Source organism: Trachemys scripta, chromosome 2 (assembly GCF_013100865.1).
Source record: "Trachemys scripta elegans isolate TJP31775 chromosome 2, CAS_Tse_1.0, whole genome shotgun sequence".
NCBI lineage: Eukaryota > Metazoa > Chordata > Testudines > Emydidae > Trachemys > Trachemys scripta.
The window spans coordinates 280861796-280882697 of NC_048299.1; the positions used below are offsets into that span (position 1 = coordinate 280861796).

A 20902-nucleotide genomic window follows, 5' to 3' on the forward strand; every position below is an offset into this window, starting at 1 on the left:
TTTAAATACAACAGGCTTGCCCCATGGCAATGTTCTTCTCTGTCACACAGCACGCTGTGGCTCTCTGATCAGGCTCACTCTGTGGATTGGCTGGAGATGAGCGTGCTACAGAAGCAGAGCATCACGTTACTCAATAGTAATGCATGACCTAGGTGGTAGTGACAAGAAGCGTTGCAAAGTAGGGGGGAGGATAAGTCATCGAGGCAAGCAATTCTCAAACTTTCATACGCTGGACCATATCTTTATATTCTCCTGGACTGCCTCCCCTCCAAGTTACGATAACATAGACCATCTTCTCTTACAGAATAGACCAGGCCTGCACAACTCGTAAAGCGGCGAGGGCCATATTACTCCAAAGAAAACAGCTGAGGGCCGAACCCCCCGGCCCCACTGAAACCCCCCCCAGTGCCGCCCAGCCCCCCTGAAACACAACCCCCCCCAGCGCTGCCCGCCCCACAGAAACAAGCCCTCCTTTCCCAGCGCTGCCCCACCAAAACAGCAGTATTGAACCTTGGTAATATGTTATAGCGGGCCCCTAAGGTAGTATAATTAAGGTAAAAGAAAAAATGTCTTTTTTGCTAGAAGTAGAATAAGATCTTCCCCCCACTTGGTAATCAATTGCCCTGTTGAATGAATGAGGTGTGAATGAGGAAGGCGTGGAAGGCAGGCACCTCCAGACAGCTGCAACCCTTGGAGAGGGGATGGGAGCCAGACCAAATCAGTAGAACAGGTCAGCCACCAACTCACCGCTCGCCTCCTCAGCCCCCCTCCCCCAGCTCGCCTACTCACCCCTCACCACTGCCCGCTCGCTTGCCTTCTCAGTCCCCTACCCGGCCGCTCATCTCCTCAGCCCCCCTCCCCCAGCTTGCCTACTCATCCCCTGCCACTGTCCACCCGCTTGCCTCCTCAGCCGCCTCCTCCCCTGCTGCCGGCTCACCTGCCCCCCCCCCCCCCCCCCCCCCGCCCCCCCCCCCCCCCCCCCCCCCCCCCCGTGGGCCGCACAGTGAGCCCACGCGGGCCGCATGCAGCCCCTGGGCCGCATGTTGTGCAGGCCTGGAATAGATCCTTGTGGCAACCACAGTTGCTTATGGGGAAAAGTAACATCAGCTTTATAATTAACATATTTTTAGCTATCCACTAATTTAGTAGTTGGAAACAAGGAGACAACCAGCGTCATGCAACCAACAATCTGATGACTGCAGCCTAGAGACTAGTCTGACAGGAACATAGGACTCAGTTGGGATTAAAAACGTAGGGAAATTAAGCAAGCTATAACTAAACCAATTTCCTCATTTTCCGCAACTTGTCCCAATCCACTGACTTCTCACATCTATAGCTGCAGCAAATAACATCTCTGAGTGAAGTGCAGGGCTACGTAGAGAACTAAACTGGGCAGACATTGGACTCAACAGCTGCAGCCAAGCAAATTCAAACATTCTGCCAATCCCAGAAAGTATATCATGTTCATACTGCAAGATGACACTCAAGCACAGCTGCCCGGAAATGAAGGACTTGCATGATATTTTGTAAAAGCAAGGACCAGAACAGCTACGAGTATTACCCACAGTTCCAGACTAGGGAAAGGGAGCATTTGAGACTAAAGAGGTTTAATTTTTCAGAGAGACCTCTGTTAGTTTTCTGCATGTTTATTTAAAACGAGGTATTAGTAAAACACAGCCAGAATGATGCTGCTACATCCCTTCCTGAAACCTTCAGCCGTTTTTGGTGTAAAGTTTTGGAAAATAAGTTCATCACCAATAAAAACACAGCCTGCCTCAAAATTAGCAGAGGCCCAGTAATGTAACATTTCCACCTTTTGGTATGAAAAATGTGGGACAATTTTATTGAGTACAATTTCATTACTTTTTTAGCACACCAGGCAGGAATAACTGTCAAAATATAGTATCTACAAAACAGGAAGAGAAAATATTTTCATTCTGGCAGAAAGAGATGAACCCTGAACATTTTTTACGACTTGGATTTTCTTTCGTAGCAAAATTCTGTCACTGATCCATCTCCCTGCTGAGAAATTCCACACACAGAAAAGTACAAAATCTGACGGTAATGCCAGATGAAAACCAAGCTGCTGACAAATCATTACATTGTAAAAAAATAATCAGACTCTCTAGTTCAAATGAAGAAGGGCACTCACTCTATGTTGCACCACCCAAACAGAGAGAAAAAAGGTAGTGTTCTGATTTTCTAAGCCCCTCTTCCATTTAGTACAACAACTAAATTAAAAGATATTTTAAAGTCAGAGCTACTTCTTCAAAACTAAATTAGGTCATGCTCTTTTGTGATGTTTATGACAATATTCTTCGCATATCATTCCAATGCACAGGTCACATAACTCAACATCCTTTAGCAAGGACCAAAGCCACCTGTCTCTTATGAGACAGATTTTTGTTGCTTACCACCAAGGCGGATTTGATTTAAATCAAATTGATTTAAATTATGATTTAAATCACTAGTCAGGAAGACTCGATTTAATCATGGATTTCTATATAAAAGTGCATTCTTGTTGGTTGTTATAACCTTAATACATATTCTTCACAACTCAGAGATAGAGGTAGGTTTCATTTTTAGAAGGTACACACTATACATTTTCAGAGTGATTTATTTTGAAAACTTTTCAGATTAGTTTTACAGCTATATCAGAAAATGGATGATTGTTTGGTTATTTCATTTACCAAAGGTAATTGAAGCAGATATTTATGAAGTCATGGGGAGGTAAACTCTCTCCAATTCAACAGGTTAATCATTAATATTTGGAGGATTTCCTTGCCATGCTGGATTAGGAGGAGAACATAAAACAATGTAAATGTCTCATTTAACTAAAACAACAACGTTATGTATTCTGGATTTTTTTCTTCAACAGCAAACATATAATATTTTAACAAAATAAGCATATGAATGTTTGAATTTAGTTAAAATAAATCACTTGTAAAAATGAAACCTACCTCTATCTCTGAACTGTGAAGAATATGTATTAAGGTTAGACCAACAAAAATGCACTTTTATGTAGAAATCCATGATTAAATCGAGTCTTCCTGCCTAGTAATGTAAATCAAATCCATCCTGGTACAGAGCATGCCCATTCTCACTCTCCTCAACGTTCTCAGTGATGCATGCCTATTGCATGCACCGAGCATGCATGCCCTGTTCCCAGCACAGAGCTAACGCATCCACAAACTCTTGCCTTCATCCAGATGGCGAAGGCAATAGCTAGGAAAATAGAACTATGATCTAAAAATCAATGTAGTAAAGTGAAAATCTGAGGTATGCCTGATGCTTTAATCCAAGGATAGCTAACATTCTGTAGAGCAGTCCAAATTATGTTTTTAATTATGGTTTGTGGGCCTGTATTACAAATTTGGGGGCAAACACTGCACTTGATCCAGAGTGGATATGCCCCTACCGATAGTGTGTGGTTTCCATAAAAATCAAATATAAAATATGGCCTTTCTGTAGTTAAACTATGTTAGAAGTTACTATTGCATTCAGCATTGCTCAGCAAGGAAGAAATCACATAGGGCATTTTAAGACCCAGCTCCTTGCATGGATGCTACAAACTGAAGTGAGGTCCTTTTTAACTCAGGTGCCCTGATTAGCCAGCCTGTCCTAATTGATTCTAGCAGTTTCTTCTTAATTGGCTCCAGGTGTCCTAATTAGCCTGCCTGCCTTAATTGGTTCCAGCAAGTTCCTGCTTGTTCTGGAATTGCCCCGTTACCTTACCCAGGGAAAAGGGATCTACTTAATCTGGGACTAATAGATCTGCCTTCTAACACTCTCCTGTAGCCATCTGGCCTGACCCTGTCACAATATGCATGCATAATTGCCGGAAGTGCATGTACATATTTGGCATTTCTTAGAGATGTTTCAGGTTAAGACAAAGTTACATTGTTTTTCACAGTCAGGTTATTTCGATCAGAAACATTTTAAAATGAAAACCTGGAATTCAATATAACCTGAATCAGCCCTGGGGGTATAGGCCAGCAGTTTTACACACCTGCTTTAATTAGCACGCAGGCCCTGGTTACACACAAAGGTCCGGCTGAGTGCCTCCAAGCATAGTAAGTTGTGTTTAACATTGTACATGCTAAGGCTCAACATTCTGCCTGGCATAAAGGCATTCTGAAAAAACAACGAGAACCAGGGGAGTGCCAAAAGACGCTATGCCCAAGTATCAAGATGGAGCAGAAAGCTTTGTAGCCCATGGTTATTGAAACAATGGGCTAGTTTTAGCTTGAGACGTACTGCTGCTCTGCAGAATCTAGGTCATCTATTATTGTACCGGAGATTTCAGAAATGCGATTTTTTTGCGCTGGTTTATGAGAAACATCCTTTAGATTTTGGTCTTTCAGTCTATGAGTTTATTAGTCACCCCATGAAACAAATGAGCAGGAAAAGCCAAAATCTAGGAAAAAGTTGAAAGTTATGATTAAAAATTTGATTATTTTTCTTAATTATTTGCAGCTGCAAACTAACACCAACTGGCCCATTTTTGTGTTTCTACTCTGAATAGTACCATGTAAATGTTACTATATTAAGATTAGCCGAAGGTGGTGAAGTCGCACAGATGTGAACAGCAAAATTGAATGAGCACACAACTTTAATAAACATCACTACTTTTTATGAATCACACCAAGCACTTAAACTTGATCTGAGCAAAAAGGAAGTTGATCAACCATGACAGTCATTTGAAAATGGCATGAGGCTATTAAAATTTTATTTTAAAAAACTTTTAAGTGTGGTTATGCTCTCACATCATGAGGTTCAACATTTGTTTTATTATCTTCCAGCCTAAATCTGCCCAATTTAGAAGTAAAAATGACTCTTTGTAATTGGTAGTCCTAAGCATATTATCTGGGATCCAGAAATTCAACAGATCTTTCTGGCTCCTACCTCACCACCACGGTTGATATGCAAGACAGAAAATAATTAAATGCCCTAAAACTTTGTTAACATGGAGCTACGGTTCCCTTGTAGCGTCTCACACTTCTCAGTGACTAAAGTGAAACCTCTGAAAACCATGAAATTCAAACTTAAGGTACATAGACCACTAACCTTACCCCAAACTCCCATGAGGTTTCAAGTTGATTCAAGTCAACATGTGAATTTGAGTACCTAGAATTGTCATCTTTTTAATGGTAAGTGACTTAACTTTAGTAGAGCACCTGCTCTGCTGTAATATAATTCATTCTCCCACAGATGTATTCTCTCTGAAAATACAGCTTTTACTATAGTAATTTGCCAAAGCAAGCAGATGAGATCTGCAATACACACAGGCAGCTGGTCTATGCCTTAAAATGTGCCATTTTTACATATTTTTAAAAGAATCATAGACAACCTTTAAGCCCAGACAGCCAGCTCTCATAGAAAAAACTAAGAATTACTAAGTGTTGGTTATCTAATTGGTCTGAAGATATAATTTATGAAAATAGAAGTCACTAGATCCAAAGAGGAAACAGACTGAAATGTACAATTTAAAGATCACACAACTAAGATACTGTTCTCCCCAGATCCTAAAAATTTCCACACAAGATACACTTGTAAAAGATATTAGTGTGTGTGGGGGGGGGGGAATAAAGATTGAGATGTACTCAGAAGGTACACCTCTACCTCGATATAACGGTGTCCTCGGGAGCCAAAAAAATCTTTATAGGTGAAACTGCGTTCTATCGAACTTGCTTTGATCCGCTGGAGCGCGCAGCCTCGCCTCCCCGGAGCGCTGCTTTACCGAGTTATATCCAAAATCACATTATATCGGGGTAAAGGTGTGTGACGAAGTGGGACTGTTCTTAATGTTTCCTCTGAATACTGTGTGGGTGCCTCAGTTTCTGGCCGACCCTCTGTCGCCTAACAACTACTGGCCAGGCCCTTCCCCCCTGCAAGGGGATGCTAAAGGTGTGGGAGAACAAAGAGGTCAGGTGACCTCCTGGCCCGGGAAAGGAACAAAGCAGAGAAGGAGGGGCTGGAGGGGGTTTCAGTTTGGAGCTGGCTGGGGACTAGGAGTGAGTGCAGACGGGGGTGTCTGGCTCGCTGGGCCCCAGAATGGACCCGGCTTAGGGATCCAGTTCTCTGGACCTACAAGCTCTGTTTTAGACCATGTTCCTGTCATCTAATAAACCTCTGTTTTACTGACTGGCTAAGAGTCACGTCTGACTGCGAAGTGGGGGTGCGTGCAGGACCCTTCCCCAGGACCCTGCCTGGGCGGAGTCGCTGTGGGAAGCGCACGGAGGGGCATATGCTGAATGCTCCAAGGAGGTGAAGCCGTGCAAACTTCTTACCCTGAAGACAGTCTGCTCCAAGGGAGAGGAGGCTCCCCAAAGTCCTGACTGGCTTTGGGGGGAGCAGTTCCAACTACAATGGAGGAGTGTTAAAAATAGTAAGGCGGCAGTTTTCAACGGAACTAGCTTTATTCCATATCTAATCACTTCTCATTTTGAGCCAAGTGAACCTGGCTCAAGAAATGAGACCCCTGTTGCAGAGAGTAGCTTTCGAATGATCTCCCATGTCCTCCATCAATAAGATCCACATGGGGTCCGTGTTCTCAGCTGGACATATAGGACATTGCCCTCAATTCCAAATGATATTCAGGAGGCGTTCACAGCGTGAAATCCATCCAAAGAGTTTTATACTGCTGCCCAACACTGTAGTATTGAGTCCCTTCCACATAAAATCAGTATCATTAGTGACGTCCTTAGGGTATGTTCACACTGCAGTTAGACACCTGCAGCCAGCTGGTGCCAGCTGACTAGGGCATGCAGCTGTCTAACTGCAGTGCAGACAGATTCCATGGAGTCCACTAGGGATGACATCTCCCTTTTCAGAGTAAAAATCTGTTGGGATAGGATTTTATCTTTGATTCTTTAAGATTCAATTTTCTATTCTGGGGTTGGCAGGAGCTTATTGGGTAAAAAGGATGTCAGTGCTGCAAGTGTCAAAGTGGAACGGTTTTTTGAGAGGAAAGTTTAGCAGCATATACTAAAGGGTCTCTGCTTCCACAAGACAGACTCTGGATTTGCCTGATTGCCTCTGGGAGTTTGTTTCCTACCTGCACCCCCTTGACAAAGAATGCTTTGTCTTCAGCTTTCCTGCCCTTTGTCCTGAGCTTTCTGATCTGCGCTGCCCAAGAGAAGTGGTTGTTCATAGACTGAAATTTGTTTTTTTAACGGAACTTTGGCTTGATCCGTTAATTTGTCCTACACTTTTATTTGAAAGACATCTAGTCTTGACTTAAAGACTTCAAATGATTGGGACTCCGCCCCCCACCCCCATGAGTTGTAGCAATTGTTATCCTCACTGTCCAGAATTTGCGCCTTACTTTGTGGTCAACATATTTGCATTAGTAGCCACAAATTTAGAAAATGTGAAAACTTCACATGAATTAATTCATTTTGATTTTAGTAAGGATTTTGATACATTCCTACAAGACATTCTCATAAGCAACTAGGGAAATGTGGTCTAAATGAAATTACTATAAGGCGAGTGCACAATGTTGACCACTCAAAGTACTTAGCAATGATTTGCTGTTAAACTGCGAACATGTATCTAGTGGGGTCCCGCAGTGGTCATTTCTGGGTCTGGTACTACTCAACATTTTCATTCATGACATGGATAATGGAATGGAGAGTATGCTTATAAAATCTGCAGATGATACCGAACTGGGAGGGGTTGCAAGCACTCTGGAGGAAACTATTAGAAATCAAAATGACCTTGACAAATTGGAGAATTAGACTGAACTCAGTAAGATTAAATTAAATAAAGATAAAAGCAAAGTACTATGCTTAGCAAAGAAAAATCAAATGCACAACTACTGGCTAGGCAGAAGTACTGCTGAAAAGCATCTGAGGGTTATAGGAGACTCCAAATCGAATATGAATCAACAATGTGACGCAGTTGCAAAAAGGCTAATATCATTCCGGGGTGTCATATACAAAACATGGGAAGTCACTGTCCCACTCTACTTGGCACTGGTGAGGTCTCAGCTAGAGTAGCGTGTCCAGTTTTGGGTGCCACTCTTTAGGAAAAAGATGGACAAAGTGAGGGAGTCCAGAGGAGAGCAACAAAAAATGATAAAGGTTTAGAAAATCTGACCTATGAGGGTTAAAAAAATCTGGGCACGTTTAGTCTTGAGAAGAAAAGGCTGAGGGTGGTGGTGGGGAATGACCCGATGATAGTCTTCAAATATATTAAGGGGCTGTTATGATAAAGATAATGGGGATCAATTGTTCTCCACATCCACTGAAGGTAGGACAAGAAGTAATGGGCTTACTCTGCAGCAAGGGAGATTTACATTAGCTACTAGGAAAAGCTTCCAAGGGAGGTTGTGGAATCCCCATCATTAGAGGTTTTGGAACGGCCTAGGGTTACTTGGTCCTGTCTCAATGAAGGGCGCTGGACTTGATGACCTCTCAAGGTATCTTCCAGCTCTACAGTTCTATGATTCTATGTTTAAATTTAATGTTTTTCTTGTGAAAAAAAAGTTTTGCAGCATGGCTTATGTTTACAAGATTCGCAATCTTGATAACTAGCCTGGATCACTTACTCCACAAGACCATGAATATTTTGCTACTATCTACATATATGGGTGTTAAGAAAGCACAAGATGGAACCCTGTATTACTCTTGTTAATTATTTTGCAGCTATAAACTCTTCCTCTTCCAGATTCCTAGATTTTCTGTTAACTTTCACAGATCATAAATGGTAACTATTTGTAAACTGCACTAGTATCGTACAGTACCGGAATATCTTTCTGCGCATTACTCCCTCTTCTAACTGTATTTTAAGAAGGGTTGTTTGGAAAAAAATTAAATAATTATACAAAGCAAGTGATGAGAACATGTTCCACCAGGTTACCATCACACTTCTACAGTTGTGCTAAAAAGTGTTGACGATCTACACTAGAAGGTTTTCCCACCCATAGATTCCAAGGCCAGAATGGACCATTGGGATCATCCAGTCTGACCTCCTGTACAACATAAGCCAGAGACCGGCCCCATAATAATTCCCAGAGCAGAGCTGTTAGAAAACCATCCAGTCTCGATTTAAAAACAGTCAGTGATGGAGAATCCACCCTGGCCCTTGGGAAATTGTTTCAACGGATTAATTATGCTCACCATTAAAAATTTACATCCTATTTCCAGTCTGAATTTGTCTAGCTTCAACTTCCAGCCACTGTCAACACAATGGGAGCTAAGACTGAATCCAGGGATGTGAATTAGCCCTTTAGGCCACAGCACCGCTCTGGCAGCTCACGTTCAGCCGGTTATCCATGCCTAATTTCTTTCCAGTCCCTGATTCCCAGGATATAGTCCCCCATCCTCTAAGTATGAGCTACAGCCTTCATTCCTAGAGGGATATGTTTACGTTTAGCTACATTACAATGATAGAGTATGCTTACACCCACCCAGCTTACCAAGCGATCCAGATCACTCTGTATCAGTGACCTGTCCTCTTCATTACTGGGGGAATGTTAAATAGTTTGTACACCAGCTGAGAAGGGTTTGGGACATTTTCAGCAAAGGGTACTTTTCCTAGTGTAGAGAAGGACCTCCACGCTGACCTGTCTATTGAGGACTGGCCTGGAATTTGGCGAGCATTGCAGAAAGTATTTATGAGCTGCAGGCATAACAAGTTGCTGATTAAGTTACTTCATGCACACTCTGCTTCCCTCCACATTAAAAAGGCTTTGTTGGTGGGATTCTACTCTGAAATGTGACTACATAAAAGTGGCACCTTCTTACTCATCAGACCTGATCCTTGCATATACTCCAAGTAAGATCTGTAGATAGAAAACTGGATGCTTCCTTCTTCTGCAACAGAATTGTTTACGTAGTCTATGTTACAGTGCTAATTGTTGTCAGATGCTACCGGTGTGGTGCTCTGCTTTCTCCTATGTTGATATCACTCGGCTGCGTGCATGTGTTCCCTCTGTGTGCTGCCCCAGCTCTGTGAAGATAGCTGACCCTGCAGACCCGAAAAGAACCCCCAATAACCACAGAGTCTAGTAAGATGCAAAGTCACGTCAACTAGGTTTATTGCGACCTTGGACACAATTGCAGTTCCCTGTAGATTTCTTAGCCTAATTCAGGGCACACTGCGAGAAAGTGCCTTTGGCAATGGACCCGGCTCAGTGGCGGGACTTTCCACTGCCCCCTCGGCCGGACAAAGATATCCACTCAGGGATGCATTCTTATACACAGATACAAACAAGTTACACATCACTCCTGACATATTGAGAGGTGCAACCCCTTTATGCAGCAAGGTACAACCCCTCTACGTAGTAAGGTGCCGCCTCTCACCTTGTCCACGTTGGTTCGAACAAAACAACACTATCCATCATATTCCCCTTTTGGCCCTGTCATTGGGATGGGTTGGCCTGTTCCTTGTTGTTTGTGGAATGTAGAAGTATGCGAATGTTCTGATATCTGGTGTCCAGGACCTTTTAGGTATGTCTCTTTTTGCAGCATCAGCCCTTTCCTTGCCAGCTTCTGTGAGCAGGGCCTGCCTCTGGCTCACAGCTTAACTTTGCTTTATGTTAGCAAAGTCTTGACCATTACTTTAGTTCAGGCCTTAGGCCTCATACCGGGCCTCTGATACCAAGGTTTATCTCTCAGGGCCTCCTCTTACTACACTAATGAGCATTGATCTGTGGAAACCTATTAAAATATGGGTTTATACAGATGTAATAGCTTAATTTGAAAACAACAGAGGGTGATGGTTGTGTGAGGGCAGAGTATGGCCTGCAAAATCTTTGATGGTAAAGTGTCAAGGAAAGAAGGCAGTGTGATTTTCAGACTCTCGGATGAATCTGCAGGGTAGGAAGTTGGCAAACAAAAGTTATGACTTGTAAGCTGAGCAAAGTCTATATGGAACTCACTGAGAAAAGAGTCAGAAAAATCTCACAATACCATTTGATTGAGTTATTTCTCAAAGTAGAGTCTTAATTTAGAAGTGATCTGCAAAGGAAGGGGGGGAGGGTTTGTGCCATTCTTGCTTCTTTAACTCTCTCTCTCAAAAAAAGTTTTTTTTCCCTGCTTTTTACCCAGTCTGCTCCCTTTTCTGGCTTCCCTCTTGCTGGAGACTTTCTTGAAGGATCCAGAAATGTGGATTGAAGTCTCAGTCCTTAAAAGTGGTATGTTGCATATAACAACTTTTTTCCCCACCTGTTTGTTGAGTGAAGCAGATGAAGAAACAAGGCAGTGAAAACACAGGAAACAGAAAGGTATAAAAGCATTGAGGTAGAGAGAAAAAAAGAGGAAATAAACATTGAAGACAAATCAGGACAAGATACACCATGCCATTTTATGGGAAATAAATTAAGTGAGGAAAGGAAAAAGAATCAAAAGATTGAGGAATGGCAAATTCTAAGTTACCTAAAAACCTGATTGACAATGACAATCAAATTCAGTATATAACAAACAGCACACAGTGGCTTTATACCCCAACAAAGGGCATTGCAGCATATCGATCATTTTCCTGGGTTAATATGCTTGGTCCCCGGGCTATAAAGCATAGGGTACAATATCAAAGCCCTGCCCTCCTTTGAGATCATTTCAAGGTAACTTGCTGCATTGTTTCTTAGTTGCATTGTCCATGTATTTAAGAACAAAAGTTCTGTATGGTAGGGATCATATCTTCCTCCATGTCTTCACACAGAACAAACATACTGATAGTGCTCCATAAACGTGTAAAACATTTACTCTCAACACTAGGCATAACAGGGAACTCTGATAACAGCTTTGTACCCTCAGTCTACAAAGACAGATCTACCGCATTTCTGGAATGATACCTGCTGGATCTAAGCATATATCTCATGCAAAATGAACTAAATCTGTCTCCAAACCATGTGCTCTTAGGCCCTGTCTACACAGGTTTGTAGGTATACCTATACTGGCAAACCCTCCCTGTATGGATACAGCTTATATCTTCCTAGTGTAGATACAGAGTGCTTTTGCTGGTATAAGTCTCTACACTAGATCTGTTGCCCATATAAAAAAAATTTAAAACAAATAAAAAGAAAATCACACACCTACGTGAGGTTATTATACTGGCAAAAGTTTCTAATGTTGACCAGGCCTTAGATGTCCTGCAACATGTGTGGGCCAACCTTAACTTTCACTACAAACACTGAATTTACTTTTGGAAGTAACTCTAAAGCAGCCATACAAGACAAAGGTATATTTAAAGTGTTTCCAAACCAGACTGAAGTGCCATGCAAAATTTTTACTGGACTGTATCCATGGAAACCCCCACCTGCCCCGGTCTAATCACCATCACCTTAAATGTATATACTTTCTTTCTACTCAAAAGCTTTGCATACGAATGAAGAGGGCTCAGTTCACTCAGCTATGAAATGGAATCAGTTCTGGAATGGAACATAGCAGCTATTTAACCACAAAGAGTAATGACAACTATTTGAGCTTGGAAATTAAGACTATTATATCCAAGTAAAACTAGAGGGGGATTTATATTTTGAATGAGTTGGAGTTAAAGACACCAGGGTTAACGCTCACTATCTCAGGAAAAGTGGTCATTGAAAGGTTAAAGTTATGAGCCTTGGTTTTACATCTTATCCAATAATGATCAAGCCAAACTCTTAATTTTACAGATATCAGATCACAGCACAAGGCAATGGGGCTGTTTCCTATTAATTGGACTGAGTTGGGCTGTAGTGGAGAAGGGTTGATACCAGAGGAAAGAAAACAAAATTAACTGCTGTCAGAAGACAGTGAGGGCTATGACAAAGGACTCAACCCTAAGGACTACTGATAGACATCTTCTTAACTTACAACTTGTGTTTGGACCAAGATTTTAAAAACTTTACCAGTGCCAAAAAGAGATGAGCAAGATTCTTAAAGCTCAAATGTTAACACATTGTTTTTGCATGTATAGTTTAAACTTCCTCCTAGGTCCTCTCCCATAACAGTCTTTCAAGCTAAGAGACGTTTAAAAAAAAAAAAAAGAAAAAAGAAAAAGGACGTTGTAGTAAGAGGAGGCCTTGAGATATAAACCTTGGCATCAGAGACCTGGTATGAGGCCTAAGGCCTGAGCTAAAGTAATGGTCAAGACTTCGCTAACATAAAGCAAAGTTAAGCTGTGAGCCAGAGGCAGACCCTGCTCACAGAAGCTGGCAAGGAAAGGGCTGATGCTGCAAAAAGAGACATACCTAACAGGTACTAGACACCAGATATCAGAACATACACTATACCGGAACATTCCACAGATAACATGGAACAGGCCGACCCATCCCAATGGCAGGGGCAAAAGGGTAAAATGATGGATAGAGTTGTTTTGATCGAACCAACATGTACAAGGTGAGAGGCGGCACCTTGCTACGCAGAGGGGTTGTACCTTGCTGCGTAGAGGGGTTGCACCTCAATACATCAGGAGTGATGTGTAATTTGTTTGTACCTGTGTATAAGAATGTATTCCTGGGGTGGTGTCTTTGTCTGGCCGAGGGGGCAGTGGAAAGTCCCGCCACTGACTGAGCCGGGACCATTGCCAAGAGGCATCTATTAGTAGTATGCCCGGTAGACTAAGTAACCTACGGGGAACTGCAATTGTGTCCAAGGTCGCAATAAACCTAGTCGATGTGACTTTGCATCTTACTAGACTCTGTGGTTATTGGGGGTTCTCGTCGGGTTTGCTGTGTCAGCTATCTGCAGAGCTGGGACCGCACACAGAGGGAACACACGCACGCAGCCGAGTGATATCAACACAGGAGAAAGCAGAGCACCACACTGGTAGCATCTGACAACAGACGTAACTTGGTTTAGCTGTCTACATAACCAAAACATCCCACTCCCAGTGGGCAGCTTAGGTTACACGAGGAACTAGAATTAACTGTTTGTTGGTGGCAGGTGGATGTATTACTTGTGATTTCTGGCAGAAGAGACTTGACTTAAAGAGAAGTATCTAAAAGGAGTCTAGATGTTACTAAAAGTACTTACTTACTAAATTTAGTAAGTAAGCTGAAGCCTAGAGAGTGCCTCATTAAACAACATGATTGGCCAATCCATACAGTTAACCACCTCCAAAGGTTATTGCTTCAGTCATGACAGCATACCACCACCACAGATGGGAATGTAAACAAGGTCCATACCCTAATGCTGAACTTTCATTGATTTAGAGGGAACAAGTGACTTGTTTGTTAAAGTTATCACTTCTGAAGTTAGGATGTGTATCTATCTGAAACAACATATTAGCAACTAGATACCAGAACATGCAACATTGCATGGTACTAGACAGTTAAACAGGAGCTGGTAGTGAGGAGCTACACCTGCACAAGCTGTCTATTCCTCATGTGAAGTCAATCTTCTGTATGGCAATTTTTTTTCACATTTGTCAATATTAATAAGAGGTTTATGATTTCACTTCAAAATAAGACCCCAGTTACAATACTCCAGTTTACAGATTGAGTTTATGAATGAAACACTGAGCATTTAACTTCTAGAAAAATTCAAGAAACTTTTGTGCTTGCTCATTCTGTAAAATTAAGTACCAAATAATGAGGAAGCATCTTTCTTTTGAACTCAAGAGAAACACATGTTGGCTGCAACAGAATTTCCTTTAAAAGACTTTATTGCACTAGTTCCTGACATTGCCACTTTTCTTCTAAAAACTCAAGTTTCCTCAGCTTGGCAGACTGCAGGGGGATACGAGCTTGCACAACTGCAACTCTCATTCTCACGAAAGGGCAGGTTTCTGCCGAGTACTCAATATGCTGGACCTATCGCACCTGTTTCATAGGTTCCAAGGCCAGAAGGGACCACCCTGATCACCTAATCACCTTAATGACTCTCAGGCCATGTCTACACTACCTCTTTTGTCAGTATAACTTATGTCACTCAGAGGTGTGAAAAAACTGACAGAAGCGCCACTGTGGCCAGCGCTACGTTGGCGGGAGAGCTTCTCCCACCAACACAGCTACCGCGACTCGTGGGGTGGTTTTATTGTATTGATGGGAGAACTCTCTCCCGCCAGCATAGAGCAGCTACATAAGCAATCTTACAGGGGCGCAGCAGCATCGGTACACCTGTACTACTGTAAGCTCGCTAATGTAGACATGGCCTCACTCTTAAAAATGTACACCTTACTACCAGTCTGAATTTGTCTAGCTTCAAATTCCAGCCATTGGATCGTGTTAGACCTTTCTCTGCTAGACTGAAGAGCCCACCATTAAATATTTGTTCCCCACATAGATATTTATAGACTGTAATCAAGTTACCCTTTAAACTTCTTTGTTAATCAAAACAGACTGAGCTCCTTGAGTATTACTATAAGGCAGGTTTTCTAATCCTTTAATTACTCTCACAGCTCTTCTCTGACCCCTCTCCAATTTATCAACATCCTTTTTGAATTGAGGACTCCAGAACTGGACACAGTATTACAGCAGCAGTCACACCAGTGCCATATACAGAGATGAAACAACCTCTCTACTCGTACTACTGTTCAGGAAATACAGTCCTACAATGGTTTGTCTACACACATAAGTCGTACCAATTTAACTATAGTGGTATAGCCTGCTCTGAGTTATACCTGGGGTTCTCAAGCTTCATTGCACCACGACCCTCTTCTGACAACAAACATTCCATCATGACCCCAGAAGCAGGGACCGAAGCCTGAGTCTGCCCAAACCCTGCTGCCCCAGGTGGTGGTGGTGGGGGGGGGGGACCAAAGTCAAAGTCCGAATCCCACCACCGCAGGGGCCAAAGCGGAAGCTCAATGGCTTCAGCTCTGGGTGGGCAGAGGGGAGGGGGCCTGTAACCTGAGCCCTGTCACTCAGTCACACATCCCAGGGCTGAAGCCCTTGGGCTTGGGCCCAGGGCGGTGGGGCTCAGGCTTCGGCCTTGGGCAGCATGGCTCAGGCTTCAGCTCCGGGCCCCAGCATGTCTAACGCCAGCCCTGGTGACCCATTACAACGGGGTCCCAACCCACAGTATGAGAACCACTGATTTATACCCATATGTCGGTGCTTATACTTACTCCCGTAAAAGAAGGGGAATAACGTACACCAGTATAAGGCTCCTTACAACTGCATCAGCACTTGGAGCTGTACGGATATAATTATTTCAATTACAAAAGTTACCCCCCTAAACAAAATAGTTATACTGCTTTAAAAACTGTTTAGACAGTCCCAAAGGTCTAATGCTTAAAGAGCTCTCATGTGGTCTTTTCACAGGTACAAGGAGTGTAAGGTCTTTTCGAAGCAAAAGAGTTGCACCAGTTTCAGTTAAAGTATTCTTTTTAAGCCAGTAGAAATTCCTGTGTATCTATTCTTGTAGCTGCTTAAGAGTGGGTTATTTTGGTTTAAACTCAGTAAGAGTGCTTATACCGCCTTGCTTACCTTTTAAAAACGTCAGTTCAACTCAAACCTTAAATTAAACCATTGCCACTTTCTCCTTTAATGAAGCTCTAAGAGAAAGCTGGGAAGATCAAATACGCTAATCAAAGCCACAGGCTCAATGTTAGGTAGTTCACCTCTATTAACCAGAGCAGGCAAATATTCCCCTGGGAGCATCCGGAAAGACGCATCTGGGGCCTTAACTGATGCTACACTGGGCGCTCGGCTAGGGGAGGCTGTGTTACCTGTGCCCCGTTTTCCTCCAAAATGCTTCCCGCCCTCCCCCCCTCCGAGCCGCCCCAAAGATCAGCCCGGGGCGCTCGTTAGCCAGGGCTCAGAGATTACCCCTCGCAGGGCCGCCCGGGGCTGCCTTGTCCCAGCGCCTCCCGGGCGCGACATGCGGCTCTGCGGGGCCGAAGGCCATGTCCGGCCGGCGCCTGGGCGCGGCGGCTGCGCTGGCGAGAGGAGAGGGGCCGAGCCCCGGGGACACCCCGCGCAGGGAGCGGGCCGAGCCCCGGCGAGCCCCGGCGGCGAGGGGCTCCGGGCCCAGCCCCCCCCCGGACAAAGCCGGGCCCCGCCCCCGGCCGCGCGCCCCGGGCCCCGCCACTCACCGGGCTCCAGCAGATGAGCGGGTCGGTGTCGGGATCCTCCACCAGGGTCCACAGCTTGGTGAGGAAGGCGGGGACGTTGCTGCCGCCGGGGCCCGCGCCCCCCCCCAGCCGCCCCGGGGCCCTCCATCCCCTCGGGGCCGGGGCTGAGCGCACGGGGCCCGGCCGCGGGCCCACGAGAGGCCGGGGCTGGCCGAGGCCCAGGAGCGCCGCAGGAGGCCGCGGGGCCCAGCCGCCGAGACAGAGGCGGGGGTCCCGGCTCGCCGAGGCTGGTTAGCGCCGCCTCCCCCCGCCGCGGGGCCCGGCCGCGGCCTGCGCACTGACCCCCCCAGAGCCCAGCATGGCCGCCGCCATCTTGGGACGCCTCACGGGGACGGCCAAGCCCCCTTCTGAGCCAGCCGGGCGCATGCGCGGCCCTCCTCGCTCTCTCCACCCCGCCCCCGGCAGGCCCGGAGCTCTGCGCTTGCGCTAGCTGCCTCGGGCGCGCTTCCCCCTTCCCAAGCGCAGGCTGGGGTGAGGCGCATGCGTACGGCGCGCCCAGGTAAGCGGGGAATGATAGAAAGCGCATGCGCTGGAGCCGCTGACTCCTCTGACCTTTGACCCCCTGGCCCCGGTCCGCTTGGGACCGGACTGTTTTTCTCAGCCATGCGGCGCAGAACGGCCTGTCCCGGGATAGCCCGCTCCCGTGGGGAGAAACCGGGAAATATTCCCGAGTGCCGCGGGAGGGGGCGGGGCACCGTGACCTCTGACCTCCGCGCACGTGGTGGGAGGAGGCGGAGCAGCGCGGCGCACGCGGGACTCGTGGAGCCGCAGCTGGAGGAGCTTCCTGCCGGGAAGGAGCCATGGAGCGGGCGGGGGGGAGCCGCCGGGTGAGGCGGGGGCCCGTGCTGGGGGGAGGGGAGCGGGCGGGGGGACTCGGGGGGGGGGGGGGGGGGGGGGGGGCGGGGTCAGGTGTGTTTTGGACGGGGAGGGGGGACGCGTTCTGCTCCCGGTCATGCCCAGCATGTGCTCGGTGCTGTACAAACCCCCAGCCCCGGTCCCTGCCCCACAGAGCTCCAGGCTTATTCAGTGAATAAACGAAAAAAGGTACTGGTGGAGAGTGGATTTTTGTGCAGCTGAAGCCAGGTCTCCGCTTCAGTCTGTTTCCTGGGAACAGCTGAGGGGTCTGCAGCCCCTAGCTGGGGGTGGCTGGGGAGAGATCCTGAGACCCGTAGCTGGAGCGAGATCTGCAAAGCCAGGCCTGTCTTTGGGGTTGGGACCTTTATGGTCTATCCATGTCTGTTTGCGGGCAGGCTTCCTTTTTCTGTTGTGAAGGCGTGGCGTGAGTGTTTTCTGGTGAACGTAATTGACAGAGCTGAGTAAATCTTGGTTGTAACTTTAGTGAGACCCATTTGTCCTCACTTGTGCTTATGAGAGTTATAGTATCGTGCGCCTTCAAATGGGACTGTGCGCATGTGGGGTGTTTGCCATGCACTGCTGGTGGTGTCTGTTGTTTTCCCCCATTCATTAGTGGACTCAGCAGCACATCTGTATGGAAACAGATGTTTATCCAAGGTTTCAAAGGTAACCACGTAGGGTACTTCTCTGCTGTAAGCAAGGCTAGCTCACAGTTCCCATATTATAAAATCCAGCATTGCTTGAACTCCCTTTCCTGCCCTCCCTAACTCCCCAGGGTTAACCCAGGAGGCCTACGGCTGAGTATGAAAGAGCGGTTTGAATGCTGCAAGCAGGTCACCTTTCTGCAGCAGTGCCAGAGGGGCCTAGCTGCGTATGGAGTGGTGATAGGACAAGTGACCGGCTCACAGGCTATGAAAGGCTTTGATCTGAGGGTGGGGATGAGTACGTGACAGGACTCCTTGGGAGGAAGTTTCTGAGGGGAATCAGTGGGAGGGAGGCCCATAGGTAGGGATCAGGCCACTCCTGGGCGACAAATAGGTAGCACTGAGTGGCTGAAAGGTTCCCGAAGACTGGTAACTAGAGCCCAGAGGGAGGTGATGCAAAGGGTAGATTCCAGGAGCCAGAGCTGGGATTGGAAAGTGGTTCAGGGGCAAAGCTGTGCCCTAGCTAGGAAGAAGAAAATAAATACATTAGGAGCTAGAGAAAGATGAAGGCAAGTGTAGCCCCACTATTTAGTGGAGAACAAAAGCTAATAACGGGTGACACCAAGAAGGCTGAGGTGTTTAATGCTTACGTTGGTTCAGTCTTCACTAAACAGGTTAATAGTGACCGAATGGTTAACACAATATTAACAACAAGGGGGAGGGAACGCAGCCATAATGGGTGGGGTGGCGAGGAAAGGACAGATTAAAAGATATCTAAATAAGCTAGATGTATTCAAGTTAGCAGGATCTGACAGAATTTGCCCTAGGGTGCTTAAGGAACCAGCTGAAAATCTAGAACCATTAGTGATCCTCTTTAAGAACTCATGGAAGACAGGTGAGGTCCCAGAGAACTAGAGAAGGGCAAACATAATACAATACCTACATTAAAAAGGGGGACAAAGAGGACCTGGGGAATTGTAGACCAGTCAGCCTAACTTTGATACCTGAAAATATACTGGAACAAACTATTAAAGAATGTTTGTAAGCACCTAGAGGATGATAAGGTGATAAATAATAGTTAATATGGATTTCTCAAGAACAAATCATGCAAAACCAACCTAATTTCCTAGAGGATGAGGGGAAGCAGTAGACACAATATATCTTGATATTTTTTTTTTTTTAGTAGGACTTTTGAGATGGTCCCACATGACAATCTCATAAACAAACTAGGGAAATGTAGTCTTCATTAAATTACTGTATGGTGGGTGCACAAATGGTTGAAAGATCATGCTCAAAGCGTAGTTATCAATGGTTTATTGTCAAACTGGGGGAATGTATCTAGTGGGGTCCTGCAGAGGTCAGCCCTGGGTGTGCTTAGGAGAGGTTGCAAACACTTTGGAGAGCAGGATTAGCATTCAAAATGACCTTGACACATTGGAGAATTGGTCTGAAATCAGCAAGATGAAATTCAATAAGTACTATACCTAGGAAGGAAAAATCAAATGCATAACTACAAAATGAGGAATAACTGGCTAGGCAGTAGTACTGCTGAAAAGGATTTGAGGGTTATAGTGGGTTTTAACTTGAATATGAGTCAATATCGTGAAGCAGTTGTGTAAAAGGATAATATCATTCTGGGGAGAATTAACAGGGCCTTCATATGTTAAATGCTGGAGATAACTGTCCCATTCTACTTGGTGCTGGTGAGGCCTCGGCCTGGAGTACTGTGTCCAGTTCTGGGCACTACACTTGAGGAAAGATGTGGAAAAATTGGAGCGAGTCCAGAGGAGAGCAACAAAAATAATAAAAGGTTTAGAAAACCTGACCTGTGAGGAGAGGTTAAAAAGCCCTGGGCATGTCTAGCCTTGAGAAAATCAGACTGCAGGGAGACCTGATCAGTCTTCAGTTATGTTAAGGGCTGTTGTAAAGAGGATGGTGATCAGTTGTTCTCCGTGGCCGCTGAAGGTAGGAAAAGTAGCAATGGCTTTTGTCTGCAGCAAGGGAGATTTAAGTTAGACATTAGGAAAAACTTTCTAACTGCTTAAATACTAGAACAGGCTTCCAAGGGAAGTTGTGGAATCCCTGTCCTGGGAGGCTTGTAAGAACAGGTTGGACAAACACCTGTCAGGGAAGGTCGAGGTGTTCTTGGCACTGCCTCAGCACAGGGGGCTGGACTAGCTGACCTGAAATCTCGGGCATGCCTGTACTTCTACAGTTAAGGGAATTGGCATGAAGATTAACCATGTCTCGCTTGTATTGGTGAAGCAGGCACTCTGGAGACTCCTTCTAGCAGGGAGGGACATAATCAAATTTAAGTAACTCACAGCAGCATTTCTGGGACGCCATCAAGTTTGCGAACCTTACTTGTGTCCCTCTTAGGCCTGGTCTATGCGGGTCAGTTT

General features: G+C 45.4%; 2 protein-coding genes across 2 annotated transcripts in view; one reads left to right on the forward strand and one right to left on the reverse strand.

The window, feature by feature from the left end:
- Positions 1 to 17089, reverse strand: part of HSF1 (heat shock transcription factor 1) — a 99025-nt gene extending 81936 nt beyond the window's left edge. The window contains 2 exon segments of the mRNA XM_034763780.1: positions 16963 to 17062; positions 17064 to 17089. Coding sequence (XP_034619671.1) covers positions 16963 to 17062; positions 17064 to 17089 — 126 coding nt within the window.
- A 453-nt stretch (positions 17090 to 17542) lies between these two features.
- The window catches only part of BOP1 (BOP1 ribosomal biogenesis factor), a gene marked incomplete in the record, with an annotated part of 98814 nt that continues 95454 nt past the window's right edge, over positions 17543 to 20902 (forward strand). Inside the window, 1 exon segment of the mRNA XM_034763779.1 lies at positions 17543 to 17828. Coding sequence (XP_034619670.1) covers positions 17802 to 17828 — 27 coding nt within the window.